General features: G+C 48.1%; 1 protein-coding gene across 2 annotated transcripts in view; it reads left to right on the top strand.

The window, feature by feature from the left end:
* LOC139669667 (contactin-4) overlaps positions 1–17,861 on the top strand; it is a 338,597-nt gene that overhangs the window by 263,079 nt on the left and 57,657 nt on the right. For both annotated transcript variants that reach the window (XM_071550205.1, XM_071550204.1), the window contains exons 10-12: positions 8,245–8,381; positions 10,579–10,708; positions 13,383–13,533. In XM_071550205.1, the coding sequence (XP_071406306.1) occupies positions 8,245–8,381; positions 10,579–10,708; positions 13,383–13,533 (418 nt within the window). The remainder of the gene's footprint in view (positions 1–8,244; positions 8,382–10,578; positions 10,709–13,382; positions 13,534–17,861) is intronic.

Raw genomic sequence — 17,861 nt, 5'->3', positions numbered from 1 at the left:
TGCTCAGTCATGACATGTCCCTGAAGATCCCAATGAGGCTCTGGCAGCACCTCACACCCACTTATCAACCTCTTTGAATTGTCTAAAGTATGAAAAACAGAAGGAAAAGAGAAACAAATTTCCCAGCCTGCTGCATTTTCAGCTTCTTCCCAGGCTCCTGGAAGTTGTCAGGGCAGGTTGACCTTTGCTGTGTTTCATTCTTGTCTCAGTGTTTATGTTCTCATCAGTGACACTGAAGTTGTTTGACATCCTCGTTGCGGCAGCAAAGGTTAATTAAACATGCAAGGTGTGTTCTTCCTGCTTTGTCTGTGCCCTGGGCCCCTCAGCAGGCTGTGTCCTTGCTCTCCTTGTGCCACGTGCTGCATGTCCCACCTGACAGACAGACCTTCAGGGTGGAGACATGTCCATGTGAAGGCAGTTGCAGAGTCTCATCCCTGTTCCCTTGGCTGCTGTGCCTGAGACACGTCCCTGGTCTCCTTGGCTCCCGTTCTCTCTCCTGAGCAGGTGCCACGTGCCTCCAGCTGACACATGGTGGAACCTCAGGGTGTCCTGTGCAAGGCCACTTGATGATCCTTGTGTGTCCCTTCCAACCCAGGAGATCCTGTGATTCTGAGCTGACAAATCAGGCTGCAAAATCCCTTCTTTTTTACCTGTCAGCAGCCAGAAGTGCACACTGTCCTGCCTGCCTGCCCTTGCTGGGTCCCTGCAGCCCCAGGGCTGGGGCAGGTGAGGTCCCCAGGGTGACCCAGCCAGCTCTCTCAGCGTGGTTTGATCCCCAGAATATGGAAGGCAGTCCCACTGAGCTGATTCTATTTTTAATCTGGCTGCTCTTAAATGTTAAAGTTGTGAACCCTCCACGTGGTTCCAGTTTAATCCCAAGCAAAAGCAGTGCCAACAACACTTTTGTTCTTGGCAGAGGGACAGGAACCAGATTACCTCAACCAGCTAATTCAAAAAGGAATTTTTGGGGATAAAACCAGCATCAAGGAGATGCTTCTGTATTATTGGTGTTGTTTCATTCCTGTGAAGTTCAGATGCTGTTTCAGTCTGATCTTCCAGCAGTTGTATCTGATGCCATGAATGACCCTCCCCTCAAAAACAGGACTCTGAGCCACGTTAGTGCAGGGTAAGATAAAAAGTAAAGGTCCTTTAATATCCCAGGCCTACAGCCCACAGGAATACAGGATGACATCCATGTGTCCCAGTTCTTGTTTCCATGGCTTTTATAATAAGATCCCTCCAATCATTGCTTTACACATTTCTCAGTCCAGCCCCAGTCCCACCCCTGGTCCAACCCCCTGGAATTGGGTCTGGGGTCGTCAAGACCCTCTGTCTTCATCAGCTCTTCTTCCTCAGGCACACAAAGATCTCTTGGAGTTCATCCAGTTCTGGCTTTTGGGTCACTCTGACCTGTGTTTATGTTTCATTCTGTGGGCCTTCTGATATCCTTCAGCTCTACCTTGGAAAGGAGTCTGAACAAGATTAATTAACTAAAGGAATTTGAGCTCCCTGTTCTGGGACAGGGGTAGTGATAGAAAGGCATTAAACTGTTAGAAATATTAACCCTCTAAAAATCTACAACTACTGTGTTCCTAAAATCTACAAAATGTGAAAATCAGAACAAAAATCCTTTCAGCATCACATCCCAGAGATTGTCCTGAGTGTAGGAGAAGAGGCAACAGGCGGGTTGAGCTCCTGAGATGTTGGTTTGGCTGCTCATCCCTGTGCCTTTCCCACAGCTGGTGAGTCTCACTGCCCCTCTGCCCCTGCTGGGGGTCCATCTTTTCTCCCAGGGAACAAGTGATAGGACAAAAGGAAATGGTCTCAGGTTGTGGCAGAGGAGGTTTATGTTGGATATGAGGAGAAATTTCTCCACTGGAAAAAGTGGTCAAGGATTGAAACAGGTTGTCCAGGGCAGTGGTGGAGTCCCTGTCCCTGGAGGGATTTAAAGGCTGTGTAGATGTGGCACTTGGTGGGCCAGGCAGTGTTGGGTGGGTGGTTGAACTCAATGATCTTAGAGGGCTTTTCCAACCTTGATTCTGCAGTTCTGCTGGTGTGCCCTGGCCAGGTTCTCCCTGCTGACCATCATCCAAGGTCTCTGCACCCCCACAAGGACACTGCACTCCTGGACTCTTTTAAAATATGAGCATATTTTTTATGCAAAGGATAAAACAAGATGGTTGAGTTTAAACTCCTGGGCTCTGCTTCCCTGTACTGACTGTGAGGAGTCAATGCAAGATCTTGATATTCCCCTTCCCAACAAACTGCATAGTCTGAATAACAGGGAAAAAAAAGGAGAAACTGGTGGAGGTGATCCAAAGATAAACACATTCAGTGGGGTTGGGAGTGACAGCACTGGGGAGGGAGGGGACAGGCAGCCCAGGGGAGGCTGAGGAGCTGCACCATCACCAGCAGCCTTTGCCTGGCAGAATTCTGACCAAACCCAGGCAATTTCTCACTGACTTTCCACTCAGGTCAGCGCTGGAAAATATCCAAGTGATGCTTGGCTGAGTTGGAGCCAGCAGAGATGTGGGTGCTGACTCAGCATCCCCAGCGTGAGGAGCTCCAGGGAGGTCCAGCCTCTCCCTCCTGAGCTCCTGCACTCCTGCCCAGCACCTCATTGCTGTGCCAAGGTGAGGGGGCACCAACTGCACCTGAAATGGGTCCCAAAGTGCCAGTGCAGCAGCACCTGCGTTAGGACAGACAGACTTCTTTGTCACTAATTACAGTTCTTTGCAGGGTTTTGTGAGATATCAGCACAAGCCATTGAATTGGCTGGACTGCTTTTCACATTAAATACTCCTCAAATCAAAGGCCCACCAGGAATTTATGCAGCTCCTTTAATTTTGCAGGGGAAAAAAAGTGCCCCCTTTCATCAGCGAGCCTGTTTTTATTTGTGCAAGAGCCACTTTATGCCACTCTATAAAACAACCTCCAATGTAAATCATATTGTGCTCTTCATTATGGTTAGAGGTCTGAAAAGGGAATTTGCATAAGTGACAATCAGGCAGTTTTATGTCTCTGCTCAGTTTGGGTCCCAAATCACAAATAATTTACTGAAAACTCAAAGCCACTCGAAATAAAACGAGTTTCTGGACTGATAAAAATACAAGAAAACTCACATAAATAGGCCAAGTAAATCTGGTGATTAATGGTGATTCCCATCACTCCCCAGAAAACCCTGTTGCCACCTGTTAGAGAGGTTTGAGTAACTGAGCTTTGAATTATCAGCTGCCCAAGGGAAGTCCTCCTTCCAGGACAAGGTTCTGCCCAGAGACAGGTGTGTTTCTCCTCCATTTTTCCTTTTCCTGGGGATTGTTGGGAACCTGTTTATGGAGAAATCCAGGTTTTACAGATTTAGTAAAAGTGCTCATGTTGTTATCAGTGTGGCTTGGGAAAACAGCTCTCCAGCAGGAGAAGCAAAGTCCAAATAGGTGTGAGAGATGAAGTGTGAGGAGCACCCTGAACCTCCCCTACTCCCATGAGCAGCTGCAGGGTGGAACATCAGGGATGAAAAATAACTGAGTCCTTGAGGAATGGTCTTAATGAACTGTCCACAGTCCTTTGGTGCTCGGGGTAACTGGGCAGAGAGTCATGTAATGGTGCAGAACAGCTCATGGGACAACAGGTAAAGAGAGACAGGGACAATTTAATCATTTTTATCAGCTAAGTTACCTCCTTCAGACTTCCCTGTGGTTTTTTGCCTCTGGTATTTCATATTTTAGTCCCAGGCAGCCCTCCCAGATGGATTCCTTATGGTCAGAGGCAGGAGGAGACATCCTGCCCCATGGCCATGTCTGGAGATCTTTCCAGAGGCACAGCTGGACATCCCCTAGGTACAACATTCCAGCAGGTTGGTTTGGTGCAGGATTTGCACAGCTTTAGTGGCACGGATTTCAAACTGCCCTTAACTGGCAGTAGAGGTTGGGGAGAGAAAGAGGAAAGGAAAAGTGGTCACTTGAGGTCTGGTACCACCTTGCTGTGCCCACTGGAAGGTCCTCAGGGAGCTGGACCCCCCCTGGGGGCAGTGCCCTTGTCTGCACAGATCACTCACTGGCTTTATTTTCAATTACTCCTTTGGTTTTTCCCTGTGTTTTTCTTACTTCTCCTGCTTGGCTTTCTGGTGTGTGAACCCTCCTGATCGTGGGCTCAGCCTCCATCTCTTAGAAGATGTAGGGATGGCCAAGTCACTGAGCCTTTCATGTGCCCTCAGGGATGAACCACACAGCCTGCACCAGCTCATCAGCTGCCAGACCTGGGCTCAGGAGCACCCAAATCAATACCCAGCTGCCAAGAATCGAATCCTCTCTATGTGTTAGCACCTCATTTGCTTCAGTCCTGGGGGTTGTTTGGAGCTCCCAGATGATTGCAAAGTCCTGCAGGTTTATTTCTGGATTTTGTTCCTCAGGTCTGATGTGGAGCATCATCAATGGCCACGTTGTTTCCTTCTCAAATGTCTTTTAGGACCTGATTTCTGGTCCAGGTTTCCAGTGCCTGCTTTTGCCTTTCAGTTTATTACAGTGATGGACAGATTCCTTCTGGATTTTTTTGTCTTAGAGAACATTATATTTGGGAATATTTCCCTGGTTTGGGATGCCCCCAGTTTGCACTGGTGAAGACTGGAAGGTGAGCAAAAGTAAATGGGTTTTTTTTCTAACTGCTGCCATCACTTTTCTTTTGTCCCCCTGAGGACAAATTCCAGCCAGGTCTCATCTCCCAGGAGGGGGATATTTTCCTTCAAAGCTTTCCTTTTGTAAGGGTTGTGCTTCTCTCTAAGCTTTTTCTTTCACTTTAGAGATTTAGCACATGATTTTTTTCCCTGCAGCTCAGATGAATCCTTAATCAGCTTCCAGATTTTTCCTCCAGGATATTTCCAAGGCCAGTAATACCTTAAGGACTCCAAACAGAACCAAAATACTTCCAGATCCAAAAGAATTCATCTTCTCTCAGCACCACCACAGTGATCCAAAGGACTCTTTCTAAACCACTTCTCCCAGTCACAAATGAAACCTTGTCCTTCCCTCAGGTACTGTTGCTGTGGCAGAAGATGTTGGAGCTGGTTGCAGAGCCTTATTTGAATTATTTTAATTATCATGCTTGAAATCCTGCCTTGCCTTTCCATGTCTTGGGAGGATCCCCAATGGGCAGCTGTCAAATTTCATTATCTTGTGGCGACTCTCAGTTGGTGGCTCCAACATATTTGCTGCATGAACCAACCCCTGAGTATTCCCCAAGATGAAGTCAGGAGCGTGCCTGCCTCTCTCTGCAAGGGGCTGTTGGAAGGAGAGGGTGACCTAATTAGAAAAGTCTCCCAAATTGCAGCAGAGAATGAAGCTCCTGAAACAAAGGACTTTGCACCGAGTTGTTTCTTTGACCTATTCTGCTCATTCTTTAGTTCCCTGCATCAAAAATGGCTTTGGGATGGAAAACTTCACCAGTTCAAATAACTGCAGGGGGTGGAGGGTGTTGGGGTGTGGGTGCTGCAGCAATGGGGGATGTGAATTTGGGGGGTGGCAGCTTTTGGAGGTGGCAACTTCCAGCACATTTCAGTCAATTTTAGGGCAGGAGTTTGGGTCAGCAACCTGAAAAGTCCTCCCAAAAATGCCTTTTCCTGTGTGGAGTGAGAATTCCTTTGATTTGGGGAGTCTGCCTCAAATGAAGGGAAACACTGCATGTCCTTTCCTCCTCACCCAGGACTTTCCACACCTTGGTTCTGGAGCACACCTGACCTGCTCTGAGTTTCCCTGAATTCTTTCCACACTTATGGAGCACACTTGACTTTCCCTGAGTTTTCCTGAGTTACTTTCACACTTATGGAGCACACTTGACTTTCCCTGAGGTTTCCTGAGTTATTTTCACACTTATGGAGCACACCTGACTTTCCCTGAGTTTCCCTGAATTCTTTCCACATTTATGGAACACACCTGACTTTCCCTGAGTTTTCCTGAATTCTTTTCACACTTATGGAGCACACCTGACCTTGCCTGAGTTTCCCTGAATTCTTTCCACACTTATGGACCACACCTGCCCTTCCCTGAGTTTCCCTGAACTCTTTCCACACTTATGGAGCACACCTGACCTTCCCTGAGTTTTCCTGAATTCTTTCCACACTTATGGACCACACCTGACCTTCCCTGAGTTTTCCTGAGTTATTTTCACACTTATGGAGCACACCTGACCTTCCCTGAGTTTCCCTGAATTCTTTCCACACTTATGGACCACACCTGATCTTCCCTGAATTTTCTTGAATTCTTTTCACAGTTTATATTGTGGAGCACACCTGACTTTCCCTGAGTTTCCCTGAATTCTTTCCACACTTATGGACCACACCTGCCCTTCCCTGAGTTTCCCTGAAATCTTTCCACACTTGTGGAGCACACCTGCCCTTCCCTGAGTTCTCCTGATTTACAGGCTACTTCCAGATATTTTGTCAGGTTTTTTTTTTGTTGTCAAAATCCAAAACCAGCAAAATCCAAATAACAGCATTGGGGAAAAAAAAAAAAAAAAAAAAAAAAAAAAAAAGCCAAGTGGATCTGTGTAGATTTTCTTAAGCTCCTTTTCCAGTATCACAAGATTCTCTCCAAAACGATGAGTTGGTGCTGTTTGAATAGTAAATATGTAAATTGAGGAGGAATTTGCAGATGTCCTTGAGCCACTGAACCCGTTGCAGTCGCTCAGACTGTCTGAGTTCAGTGGAACTCTTTGAGTTCTTTATCCAGATGACAGAACTGACTTTCATCTCCCCACATTTAAAGGCTTTCCCTTTCATATCTCTTTAGATACAGACAATAAACAAGCTTAAAATCCTCCAGGGGCAGACAGGGGCAGGCAGAGAAATAAACACCACTTGCCTCTCCTTTCAACTGCCTCTTTCAGTCCTGCATTTCAACCCCTCGCAGTGAAGATGCTGCAAAACTCTCCTGCTCTTGCTGTGCTTTGGAGGCACCGTGAGAAGGGTGAGGGTGGCAGGGCTGGCATTAAACCCCCCTGGCACAGCCTCAGCACAGTCTGGGCACACTCAGCTCTCTGCAGGAGTATTTTCAATATCACATCATCACAGGCAAATCAATATTTGGGGAATAATCCTATCAACTTACTAATTGGGGATGATATTTTTAACTTTCAGACCCATCCTTGGCCCCTCTCCCTACCCAAAGGACATGTGGGAAGTTGTTACCTTTGAATAATCTTATTTTTTTAATTTTATCTGATTACACAAAGTATTAATCAGGTTCTTGGGGACCTCTACTGGTAATTCCTTCCTGCTCAGTCAGGTTTTCTTATATCAAAACAGGACAAATGGCCATTAAAGAAATCTGGACTCACTTCATCTTTTAATAGGATCTTCTGGAAAGTGTTGTAGATACAACCAGGCAGAAGGTTGACTCTGAAGGAATTCTGAGGTTTCACATGGTCTCCAAAAATATGTGGCCATCTTAGGGGAGTTTCTTGTGCATGTGACCATAAGTAATCTTACACTCCATTAAAAATAACTTTAACAAAGCCAACAAAGTGATAGAAACGTGTGAAACATGATTGAAAACATCATCTCACAAGTGTCTGAAAACTGCAAGTGTCAGTTTTCCCCACATTCTGCCAAAACGTGTCTCCACTGTCACCCTTTGGGCTTTCCAGGTTTGTTCAATGCCATTAATTCAGTTGGGGGGGCCACAGGTTTTCCATCCACGTGGAAGATGTTCCAGTGGCCACAGATGAGACGTGGCCCTAATTAAGACAAGATTGAGAACTTAGACCTGAAGTAGTGCCTGGACACACCCAGGCCTGAATTACTGGAAGGACCTTCATTTCAATGCAGAGATAGTTCTAAATTACAAGTTTTGAAGTTGGATGGTAAATTTTAGAGCTTTGAAGCCTAATTTGTATAGATCTGGAAGAGGAAAATGTCTCTGTTTGAAGGACCAGAGGTGTAAAATGTCATTTATTCCACTGGGGCAGCAGATGAGCTGTTCCTTTGGTTTTTTGTAATGATCAGGATTTCTGAAGCTTTTCTCTTTCCTTAAGAGTTCTTACTAAAAATAAAACAAAAGCAGGTTGTGATCATGTCTGTGCCACCTTCAGAAAGCACAACTGGACCTGGGGAAGAGAAAGAATCTTTAGCAATTATTGATCATGTTATTAAATCCAACTTTCAGTGGACCAAGGCAGACCTGGCCCTTTGCCTGCAGCTCCAGGCTCTGTGCTGGTCCCAGACATGAGGCTTCACTTGCTGCTTCTGCCTTGCAGCTCAGCCCAGCTGGATCCAGAAGATCAGCGACGTCCACGTGGCCATAGAGGAACGTGTGTCCTGGGAGTGCCGTGCCAGCGGGAGACCCAAACCCTCCTACCACTGGCTGAAGGATGGGCAGCCACTGCTGGGCCAGGTAGGCACAGCCAGAGCCCTCCAGTGGGCAGGGGGCACGGCTCTGCCAGGGCTTTGGGGCTCTGCCACCTCGCTGATCTCTGGGGGTTTATTCCTTTTGGAATGGTGGGGATGGTGGTGCTCTGCAACCACAGAAAGGGTTGGGTGTGGTTGGGTTGGGTTGGGTTGGGTTGGGTTAGGTTGGGTTGGGTTGGGTTGGGTTAGGTTGGGTTGGGTGTGGTTGGGTTGGGTTGGGTTGGGTTAGGTTGGGTTGGGTGTGGTTGGGTTGGGTTGGGTGTGGTTGGGTTGGGTTAGGTTGGGTTGGGTTAGGTTGGGTTGGGTGTGGTTGGGTTGGGTTGGGTGTGGTTGGGTTGGGTTAGGTTGGGTTGGGTTAGGTTGGGTTGGGTTGGGTTGGGTTGGGTTGGGTTGGGTTGGGTTAGGTTGGGTTGGGTGTGGTTGGGTTGGGTTGGGTTGGGTTGGGTTGGGTTGGGTTAGGTTGGGTTGGGTGTGGTTGGGTTGGGTTGGGTTGGGTTGGGTTGGGTTGGGTTGGGTTAGGTTGGGTTGGGTTGGGAGGCACCTTCAAGGTCATCCATGGGCAGGGACACCTCCCACCAGCCCAGGTTGCTCCAAGCCCTGTCCAACCTGGCCTTGGACACTCCCAGGGCTGGGGCAGCCACAGCTTTTCTGGGCACCTGTGCCAGGGCCTGCCCACCCTCACAGTAAATCCCCACCCTGGTGGGCACCTCTGTGCAGCTTCAGGAGAGCTGCTGCCCATGATGAGGAGGACACAGAGCAGCAGAGGTCCTCCCCACAATGAAGGGGGCACAGTACAAACCTAAGGGTGGAGAGACTCTTGTGAAGAAGAAGGAGTGGCTGAGTGGGACTATGGGCCCTGTCACCAGAAAAGGATCACCCTGAATGAATTTTTTTAGTTTATGATGTTCAGATGAACTTCAAGTGATAATGAAACCTTGGTGTTTCTGCTGGTCTTTGATGGTGTTCCCACTGCTCCTGCTGGGCTGTGTGACCAACCAGGAGCTGAGGAGATGCAGCCCCTGCCCACCCCCCCACAGGGTCATCACTCATTCCATGATCCCCCTGTTACAACCACAACCTAAACCAGCTCACCCAGCTTTGGTGCCACAGCAGCTCCCACTTTCCCCCTCCCTCCCTGGGAAGGATCATGGCAGCTCAGACCTGCCCAAACCCCCCCACATTGCACAGACATGAAATCTCTGCCCTGGGGCTGCAGAGAAAACCAAGAGCTCTTTGGTTTATGAGATTTTTCAGTGTCAGAACTCCCAGGGAGGGAGGGAACACTTTGCTGTACTTACTGGAATTGATAACATGAGCTTTGTGTCCTTAGGCTGACAAATGGCAGCAGGTCTTTGGTTTCCCACCCACATTTCACTGGCCTCATGCTGGCCACTGGCAGATGGGCTTGTGCTCCAACCACGTTGGTGGCTGATAGGAAGTAAAGGATCATTAAATTCTTAACATCTGTAGTGGTTTGGGTGAACTGAAGAGGATTTTAAGTGTTTCTCCCCATGCTGGCTAAGATGAACCAGTCTTAGCAGCCTTCATTGCCTTGTGTACTCAAACCAGCCTCAGGCTGGGCCAGGGGAGGGTCAGGTTGGACCTCAGGAGGAGTTTCTTCACTAAAAGGGTGGTCAAGCATTGGAAAGGGCTGCCCAGGGAGGTGGTGGAGTCCCCAGCCCTGGAAGTGTTGGAGGAAAGGCTGGATGTGGCACTCAGTGCCTTGGGTGTGATGACAACATAAGAGTTGGTCACAGGTTGGACTTGATGGTCCTGGAGATCTTTTCCAACCTCAGTAATCCTGTGATTTTATGAAACTACCATTGTGTTAAATGGTTCTGAGAGCTGGGTCTGGCTGTGCTCTGTCACTGTGGAACAAAATGCTCCTTTTGCTTCAAGCTTATCCACTTGAAAGGGCCATTAATCTAAATAGTTTGGGTATTAAATCAATGAGAGGTCAAGGGAGAGTCCTCTGATTTAAATGGCATAAACCCCTGGATTGGTTGTACCTTTTAGTCCCTGAGCTGGCATGAACTGGGCTGGCACATGGATTGGAACAGGCACATTCTCCCTGTTCCTGCTGTGTGGTTTTGGTGGCCAAAATACAGCCCAGCAACCTCTGGGGCTCTGTTGCAGTGGAGGATCTCCTTGTTTACTGCCCTTTGCTGTGCTCTGTGCCACAGGGCAGGGTGCAGCTGGAGCAGGGCACCCTCACCATCGCCAACGTCAGCCTGGCCGACGCGGGCATGTACCAGTGCGTGGCAGAGAACAGGCACGGCGCCATCCTCACCAGTGCAGAGCTCAGTGTCATAGGTAAGTTTGGTCCCCTGGGCCCTGCAGACCCTCCAAACCCAGGGAGACCTTCCCCAGACTGGGCTGGCTGAGCTGCTGAAGCTGAAGTGCTGCTGGGGGTCTTGGGAGAGTTGTTTTTGAGGAAGGCATGAAATGAAAACGGGAGAAAGTGGACAGACAGGACAGATTTCTTTTCTATCATCCCATATTCCTCCAGGTGCCAGGGCATGGAGAGCTGGCAAGGGCATTCACTCTGCTGCTGGTTAGAAGTGGTTATGGAGAAAGCAAAGGATTGGTGTTTGGGTGTACAGGGTGGCTCCTGCCCTCTCATGGGCTGCAGAGGTGACTCTGCCGAGGAGATGGTCCCAAACCTGCAGCCTGAATAGACCTCCCTCCATCCTATTTGCAGTCACAACCACCCCAAGCCTTCTCCAAGAAAGCAGCTTCTGCCCCACCTGTTCTGGGCACACCTGCTCTACTCCTCCCAGTTAATATCAGGAGAAGTTCATGTGAATCCAAGTGGGGAAATTCCTGATGGGAGGGAGTAGAAGTTACAGAGCCAGGATCTTCTCAGTGGTGCCCAGTGGCAAGACAAGACCCAAAGGCCACAAACTGAAACCCAGGAAATGCCCTCTAAGCATGAGAAAAGCTTTACTGGGAGGTTGGTTGAGCACTAGAACAGATTGTCCAGAGACATTGTGCCACCTCTCTTCTTGGTGATACCCAACATCCAGCTGGACATGGCTCTGGACAACCTGCTGGAGCTTCTCCTGGCTGAGCAGGGCTGGGATGGGATCAGCCCAGGGCTCCCTGCCAGCCTTGTGTGTCCTGCGAGTCTGTCACTCCTTCCCAAGTGTTCTTGTACCTGTGGCAGGCTGGAAAATGTCATGTCACACAGAGCTGTAGTTTCAAAGGGTTAAATAGAACTCCTGATTCCAAAATAGTGGGTTAGTTGGTTCCAAACTGATTGTTCAGTGGCAGCACTCCCTGTTTTATCCTGAAGAGCAAAGCACGAGGGTTTCCCCCATTTTTTATCATCAGTGATAAATGCCTGGAAAGAAAAAAAAACCTTCCTCTGAAGGATTGGCTGTGTTGCTGTTCAAGAAAAATACAATAATGCTCAATAAATTAGACATCACATTGCTGAGATTTATTGGACGTGTTACTGCATGAAAGAGATGGAAATAAACCCACTGATGCTTTTCCTCTGTTGAAAACCCATTAAAAACAAGGTTTGGGAGGGAAGGAGGGAGATGTTCCCAGGAGAGGTTTGGCTCGTGTTGGAGGGGACCCCACGGCCAACAGCACCCTCTGTCCACATTAAAAGCAAAGACCTTGAAGACCTTGATCTTAGAAACCTGTCAGAGAACTTTTCTTTGCTCAACTTCTCGCTTATGATGAGCTACAGAAAAATTTCTGGGGATGTGGGATTCAACTTGGCATATTTTTAAAGAGAAACAGCCTGTTTGCCTTTTCTCTGGAGTTTTCAAGGGAGGGCAACATTCTGAGCCCTCCCTGAGAAAATTCAGCTTTTAAACAGGTCTGAGTGTTCAGGTGGTTGTTCTGAAAGATTCCAAAGTTAAGCCCTTGGGATGATTATCCACCACTAACAGCAAATGGGACTTAGAGCAAAATTAAGTGAAAATAAAGAAATGGAGAATTACAGACAGAGCTTTTCTCATAGTGATGCTTTTCTATCATTGTTGCCAATCCTGTTGCTTGGATTCTTTAAACAAAGCAGGGTCCTGTTGTGCTGGGCATTGTGAAATGCCTTTAGCAAGATGCAGCCACTGCCTTACAGAACTTTCAGGCTAAATGTTTAAAAAATAATAATTAATGGGGTGGGCCTACAGTAGAAAAAGAGAAATCATTAAAATCCCTGTTTTAAAAACAAGTTGTGAGGAAATGAAATGCATTAAAGTGTCAGGGGGAAGCTGGGATGGTGTTGAGAAGGGAGCACAGAGTTCCTAAATGTCAAATGGTGATGTTCTGAACGTCACAGAATAAAAGCCACGCTGAGCAACTCACACAGGACCAAGGAAAAAGTAACAAATGACTCACAAAAGCCCCCCAGTGTAAACTGTTCATTGCAGAGATGGAAACAAAAGGATTATTCAAAAAATGATTCATAAATTTGGAAGAATCATCTGAGTAATTAGTTCCAGAAGTGATAATGTGTTAATAATGACACACGACATAAATAATAATCCATCTGGTTCTGAGTGCTGGGTGTTGTCCTCAGGATGCCTCCTTTAGTTCTGGAGTGTTTTACAAAGCCAGGGCTGGTTTCTGATGGCTCTTTTATAGCCTTTAATAACACACCTGTCCTGCTCTGTGCCCAGAGGATGGTGTGGAAGACAAGGCAGCTCAGGGATGAGTGAGCCCTGAGTCAGAAATCAGGTAAATGAGCACTGTGGGCTCGTAAAGCCACCCCACCAGCAGGGGAGGATTATGGTTTGTTCAAGTCCTTTGCAGCAGGAATGAAATCCAAAAGGATTGAGGCAGATGAGATGGCCTGAGAAAAAGGAGTTTGCTGGGTGTCTGTTTGCCCCAGTTGCACAGAGTTCATAAAGCCCAATCATTTAGGAATTGTAGGTGAGAAACAGCTCGGGAATATTTTAGTGTTCCAAAGAATCTGACTCTGTTTTTACCAGAGGGAATTCTGATGTGGGTTGTGTTGGTTTTTTTCTTTCAGCCATCGGTCCAGACTTTTCCAAAACACTCTTGAAGAAGGTGACTCTTGTGAAAGTGGGAGGTGAAGTCATCATTGAGTGCAAGCCCAAAGCTTCCCCCAGACCTACTTACTCTTGGAAGAAAGGAAGAGAATTCCTACGAGAAAATGAGAGGTAATCCCTTAAAATGACCCTTTCTTTCCTTAACTTGCTCCAACCAATCAAAGCTGAAGTTGTCATTAACAGCTTCACGTGTGGGAACTGTTCAATCTCCAGGAGCTGGGGAGATTCCCACTCCCACTGTGCCCACCCCATCTCTGGGTACTGTTAAAGCATCCCTGCCAAGAGGCTGGTAAAGATGGCACAATATTTTGTCTCTGCGTTGCTCTAAATAGTTTAAAAATAAAACAAACCAGGAGGTAAAAGCCTCCACTGGAAATAAAAATAAAACAAACCAGGAGATAAAAAGCTCCACTGGAAAAGCTCTGGTCCAGTATTTACTGCCCTGCAAACAGGAATTATTTGAGGTCAGTAATTAATTGGGCAGTCCTAAAACCCGACTGTCAGTTTTCTCAGACTGGCCAAGCAATTTTTTTTTCCTTTCTTTGTTATAATTCCAAAGGAGGGCATTAGGAGGTTGGTGCCAACCTTGGGAATCCACCTGTGGTGCTGCAGGACTCTGTTGGTGGCTGTGCAGCTGTGGTTGTGTGTCCTGACCTGAGAGGAGACACACAGAGCTGTCCTTGACACTCCTCCAAACCAGGATGTGCCACCAACAGACTCCTGCAGCACCACACGTGGATTCCCAAGGTTGGCACCAACTTCCTAATGCCCCCCTTTGGAATTATAACAAAGAAAGGAAAAAAAATTGCTTGGCCAGTCTGAGAAAACTGCCAGTCGGGTTTTAGGACTGCCCAATTAATTACTGACCTCACATAATTCCTGTTTGCAGTCCAGGATGTGCCACCAGGACTGAGAAAATCCTGTCCTAAAGGTCAAAAAGCCATAAAATACAGGAAATGGTTATCTTCAAAAGCTTAAATCTGTTGAGCTGCTCTTTTATCTTGGAAAGTCCAGTCTTGCTCCACTCAACCAACCTGGACATTGAAATATATGCTGGGGTGATGTGTATGAACATGCAGAACCAGATGAGGAAATACTGACCCCCCTTTCTCACTTGTTTGGTTTTTCTTCACCTGATCTTTACAAAGCTGTTGTTTGTGGACTGTTTGACTCCCCACCTTGGGATGGAAAGAGTTGGGTGTTGGGTGACCCAGATGGATGACAAAAAGCTTCCTGAGGCAGGGCACAAAGCTGAGGGAGGTCAGAGTTGTCATAAATCAGGTATATTGCTGTTTAAAACTGAAATAACCTGTTTTTCTGGTGAAAGTGGTGCAAAGATGGGAGGTATTTGGTGTTGGGAGTTTGGGAGGGTCCCAGCCATGCCCCTGTCCTCATGGCATGGCACAGGTCATGTTCATCATTTTCCTTTAGGAGTGGCACTGCCCAGGAAGGGCTGGGAGGTGGGTTGTGGGTCAGCACATCCTCTGAGCAGTGCAGTGTTGAGCTCAGGTGCCAACCCAGCCAGGCTGAGGGGCACTCAGTGCCCACTCCTGCTCCTCCCGTGCCAGAACCAGGAGCCTCCCACCTGGGCACCCAGCCCTGGAGTGGGAAACCAGGCATGAAATGTGCCCAAGCAGGTGTGAAATCAGCTACCTCAGCACGGGGGTTTCTGTGCCAGCCAGATCACCCAGTGGGGACTGTCTGGCAAAGTCCTGCTGGGCAGAGCTCCGTTGCCTTGGCAGCTGGACCTGCTCAGCTCTCCCATTGCTGGTTGTGTCTCCTGGGGGGATGAGGTGTTGAATCCTCCCCAGTGCCTTTATGAACCTCCCCAGCCTGCAGGCTGGGCCTGGCACAGCGTCAAGTGCACATTTAGGAGGTTGTATTGCCTGGCATGATCGTGGCATTGCCCATTGGCATTATCTGGTTTAATGAGCAGGGGGGCCAAGTGCCCGTGCTCTGCTTGGTGGCACTGTGGTCCTGGTGCCTTCATTTTCTGAAGTGTTATCTCCTTCCTGCTGCCCCTTGACTGGAGCCCAGCCCTGGCATCTCCTTATACCTGTGCTGTGCCCGGACCTCAAACAAGGACTTCTTGGCTGTTGAAAAGCTCTGTTGAAATCCAGGAAGATGCCAGGGAAAGCTGCTCCTGAAATCTCTGCCTCTAGGACAGCAAACAGAACTTTCAGACAGGGGTGGGGGGAGAAGAGACTTAAATGAAATCTCTGCTTAAACTGACGTTAAATAGTCCTTGGAGTACCAGAGAGGCACCTGAACATCTGGACCCTTCTCCAGACTGAAGGCTGATCACGTGAAGGTTAATCAATACAGATGATCCTTCCAATTCCAGGTGGAGTCCAAGACAATGTTCCTGTGTCAGTGCTTGCTGTGAATCCTGATGTTCAGCCTCACTGCTGCCATGGCAATCGCTCCAGAGCCTCTCCTGGGGCTTCTGGGAATTTTCAGCTGCTCTGTAACATTCAGCTCCTTGCTGGAGACACTGCTGGGCATCGTTTTGGCTGCTGGGACTCCTGCCCTGGAGGCCACTGCTGTCCAGGAGGCAAAATGAAGTGTGGTGTTCAATGTTTGCCCAGAGAGCAGAGACTACCAGGGTTAAAAAAGGAGCTTTATTGGTTTAGGTTTCAATTCTTCTCTGGAGGCTGAGGTGGTGTGTTCTGCACCTCTAATGAGCAACATGGCCTGAAGGCATCTCTTGCTGCTGGTTGAGAACTGTGCAATTGTGTTATTAGAAATTCTGCCCTGGGGTACAATTATATTATTGCAGTCATAAAAGGCTGTTCATCTCCATAATAATGGAAATCCTGCCTTGGAGGTTTAACTGAGCCAAAATGGTGTTGGTAGCCTGAGTCCAGAAGGTAAATTTTATATAGCACAGGTATAGATATATAGGAAATGCTGGTTGGAAACGGGGGCTGTTTCTGCATGGGGGAAGGTACAGGTTTCTTTTGCTCCCCTTCACATTTCAGTGCCAAACAGCTGCTACACTCTGGGAAAATCATCCCTCAATGCCACCTTATAGATCAGCCTGGTGGGGCCACTGGAGAGGATGAGCAGGTGGAGCATGACAGGGACACAGCCAGCCCTGGCAAAGCCCCTCTCAGGAGCAGGGCAGGCTTTTTGGTGGGAATGGTCACCTTAGAGCTGTCCAGGCTGCACCACCAGAGACACAGAAGGACACCAGCACTGTCTGGGACCTCCTTGTCCCACCACAAGTTGCTTTCCCCTTTCAACCATCACCACACACACAACCTGGGAGTCTGAGCCAGCTGCAGCTCACAGGGGGTCATTTCATCAGCAAGATTTGAGGTGAGTTCCAAATGTTTTTCACTGCCAGTTGTTTCTGCTGGATTCCTATTTCCAGGTGTGTTTAACCTCCAATCTCTTTATCCTGCCTTACAACAGAAGAAAATGGGTTTTGGAGGGCTGGGATCTCGTGACACAGGTTCTCTTTTCTCCTGGCACAGCTGCATCAGTGACTCAGAACTGAGGCTGGACTTAAACCCCTGAGATGAAGATGAAAGTGTTACTGCCCTGCTGCCTCAGGAGGGCTGGCATTCCAAAGCAGGCCAAAAACCCCTAGGATTTTCCTTTAAACCCCTGAACTCCTAAATCTAAGCCCCTCCAATCCAGAGTATTTCCCCTTTGTGATATATTATTCATTGGCAGGAGTAGGAGGGAAGTCATGGCAGTCAGGTTGTTCTTGCAGGATTTTGTTAATCCTCTCAAAATAATTCAATTACACCCAGTGCCACAACTTTAGATACATTTGTTACTGAGCCTAGTGCTTTAAAACCTTTCTTTGCAGGTGATCTTATCACAGACACCTTCCCATTTCTCAGTAATTCTGGTGTGGCTGCCACAGAGAGCAGAGCTCCTTCACAAGTGTGAGTGGTTCATGCTCATGGTGGTGGGAACCAGAAGTCCCCACGGTCACTGCTTGTTTGTTCCCATTTCCTGGGTGCAGGAGGGAGGCTCAGGGAGACCTCCTGGAGCAGAGTCCTGCCAGCTGAGATTCAAATCAGCCTCTGCCACAGCTGCTCCCACACTCCAAACTGTCCGAGGAACGTCCTGCAGTGGAACTGGGAGTGCCTTGGAACTGTAGCTCAGGAAGCCCTTTTAAAATCATCTAACACAGATTCATTTAAAACAGTTCATTCAAAATAATTCAATCTGCCTAAATGTCCATATGATCTTCTGTAGCCCACGAAAACCCGAGGTTGGAGCCCAAGGAACCCTCAGGTGCCCCCACGTGGGAGGGCTCAGCGTGGGCATGGGGGGCTCTATGTCAGGGTGAGATGGTCCCGTGCTGTGCCCTGGCAAACTGGGGCACTCTGGCACTCCACTGCCCAGGCTGAACTGGCTTTTGAGAACTTCCCACCAGAGGCTCTTTAGTTAAAGCATCTTTAAGGAAATTTCTCAGGGAA

Source organism: Pithys albifrons, chromosome 3 (assembly GCF_047495875.1).
Source record: "Pithys albifrons albifrons isolate INPA30051 chromosome 3, PitAlb_v1, whole genome shotgun sequence".
NCBI classification, from domain to species: Eukaryota; Metazoa; Chordata; class Aves; order Passeriformes; family Thamnophilidae; genus Pithys; species Pithys albifrons.
This window is presented reverse-complemented; position numbering and strand designations above follow the sequence as displayed.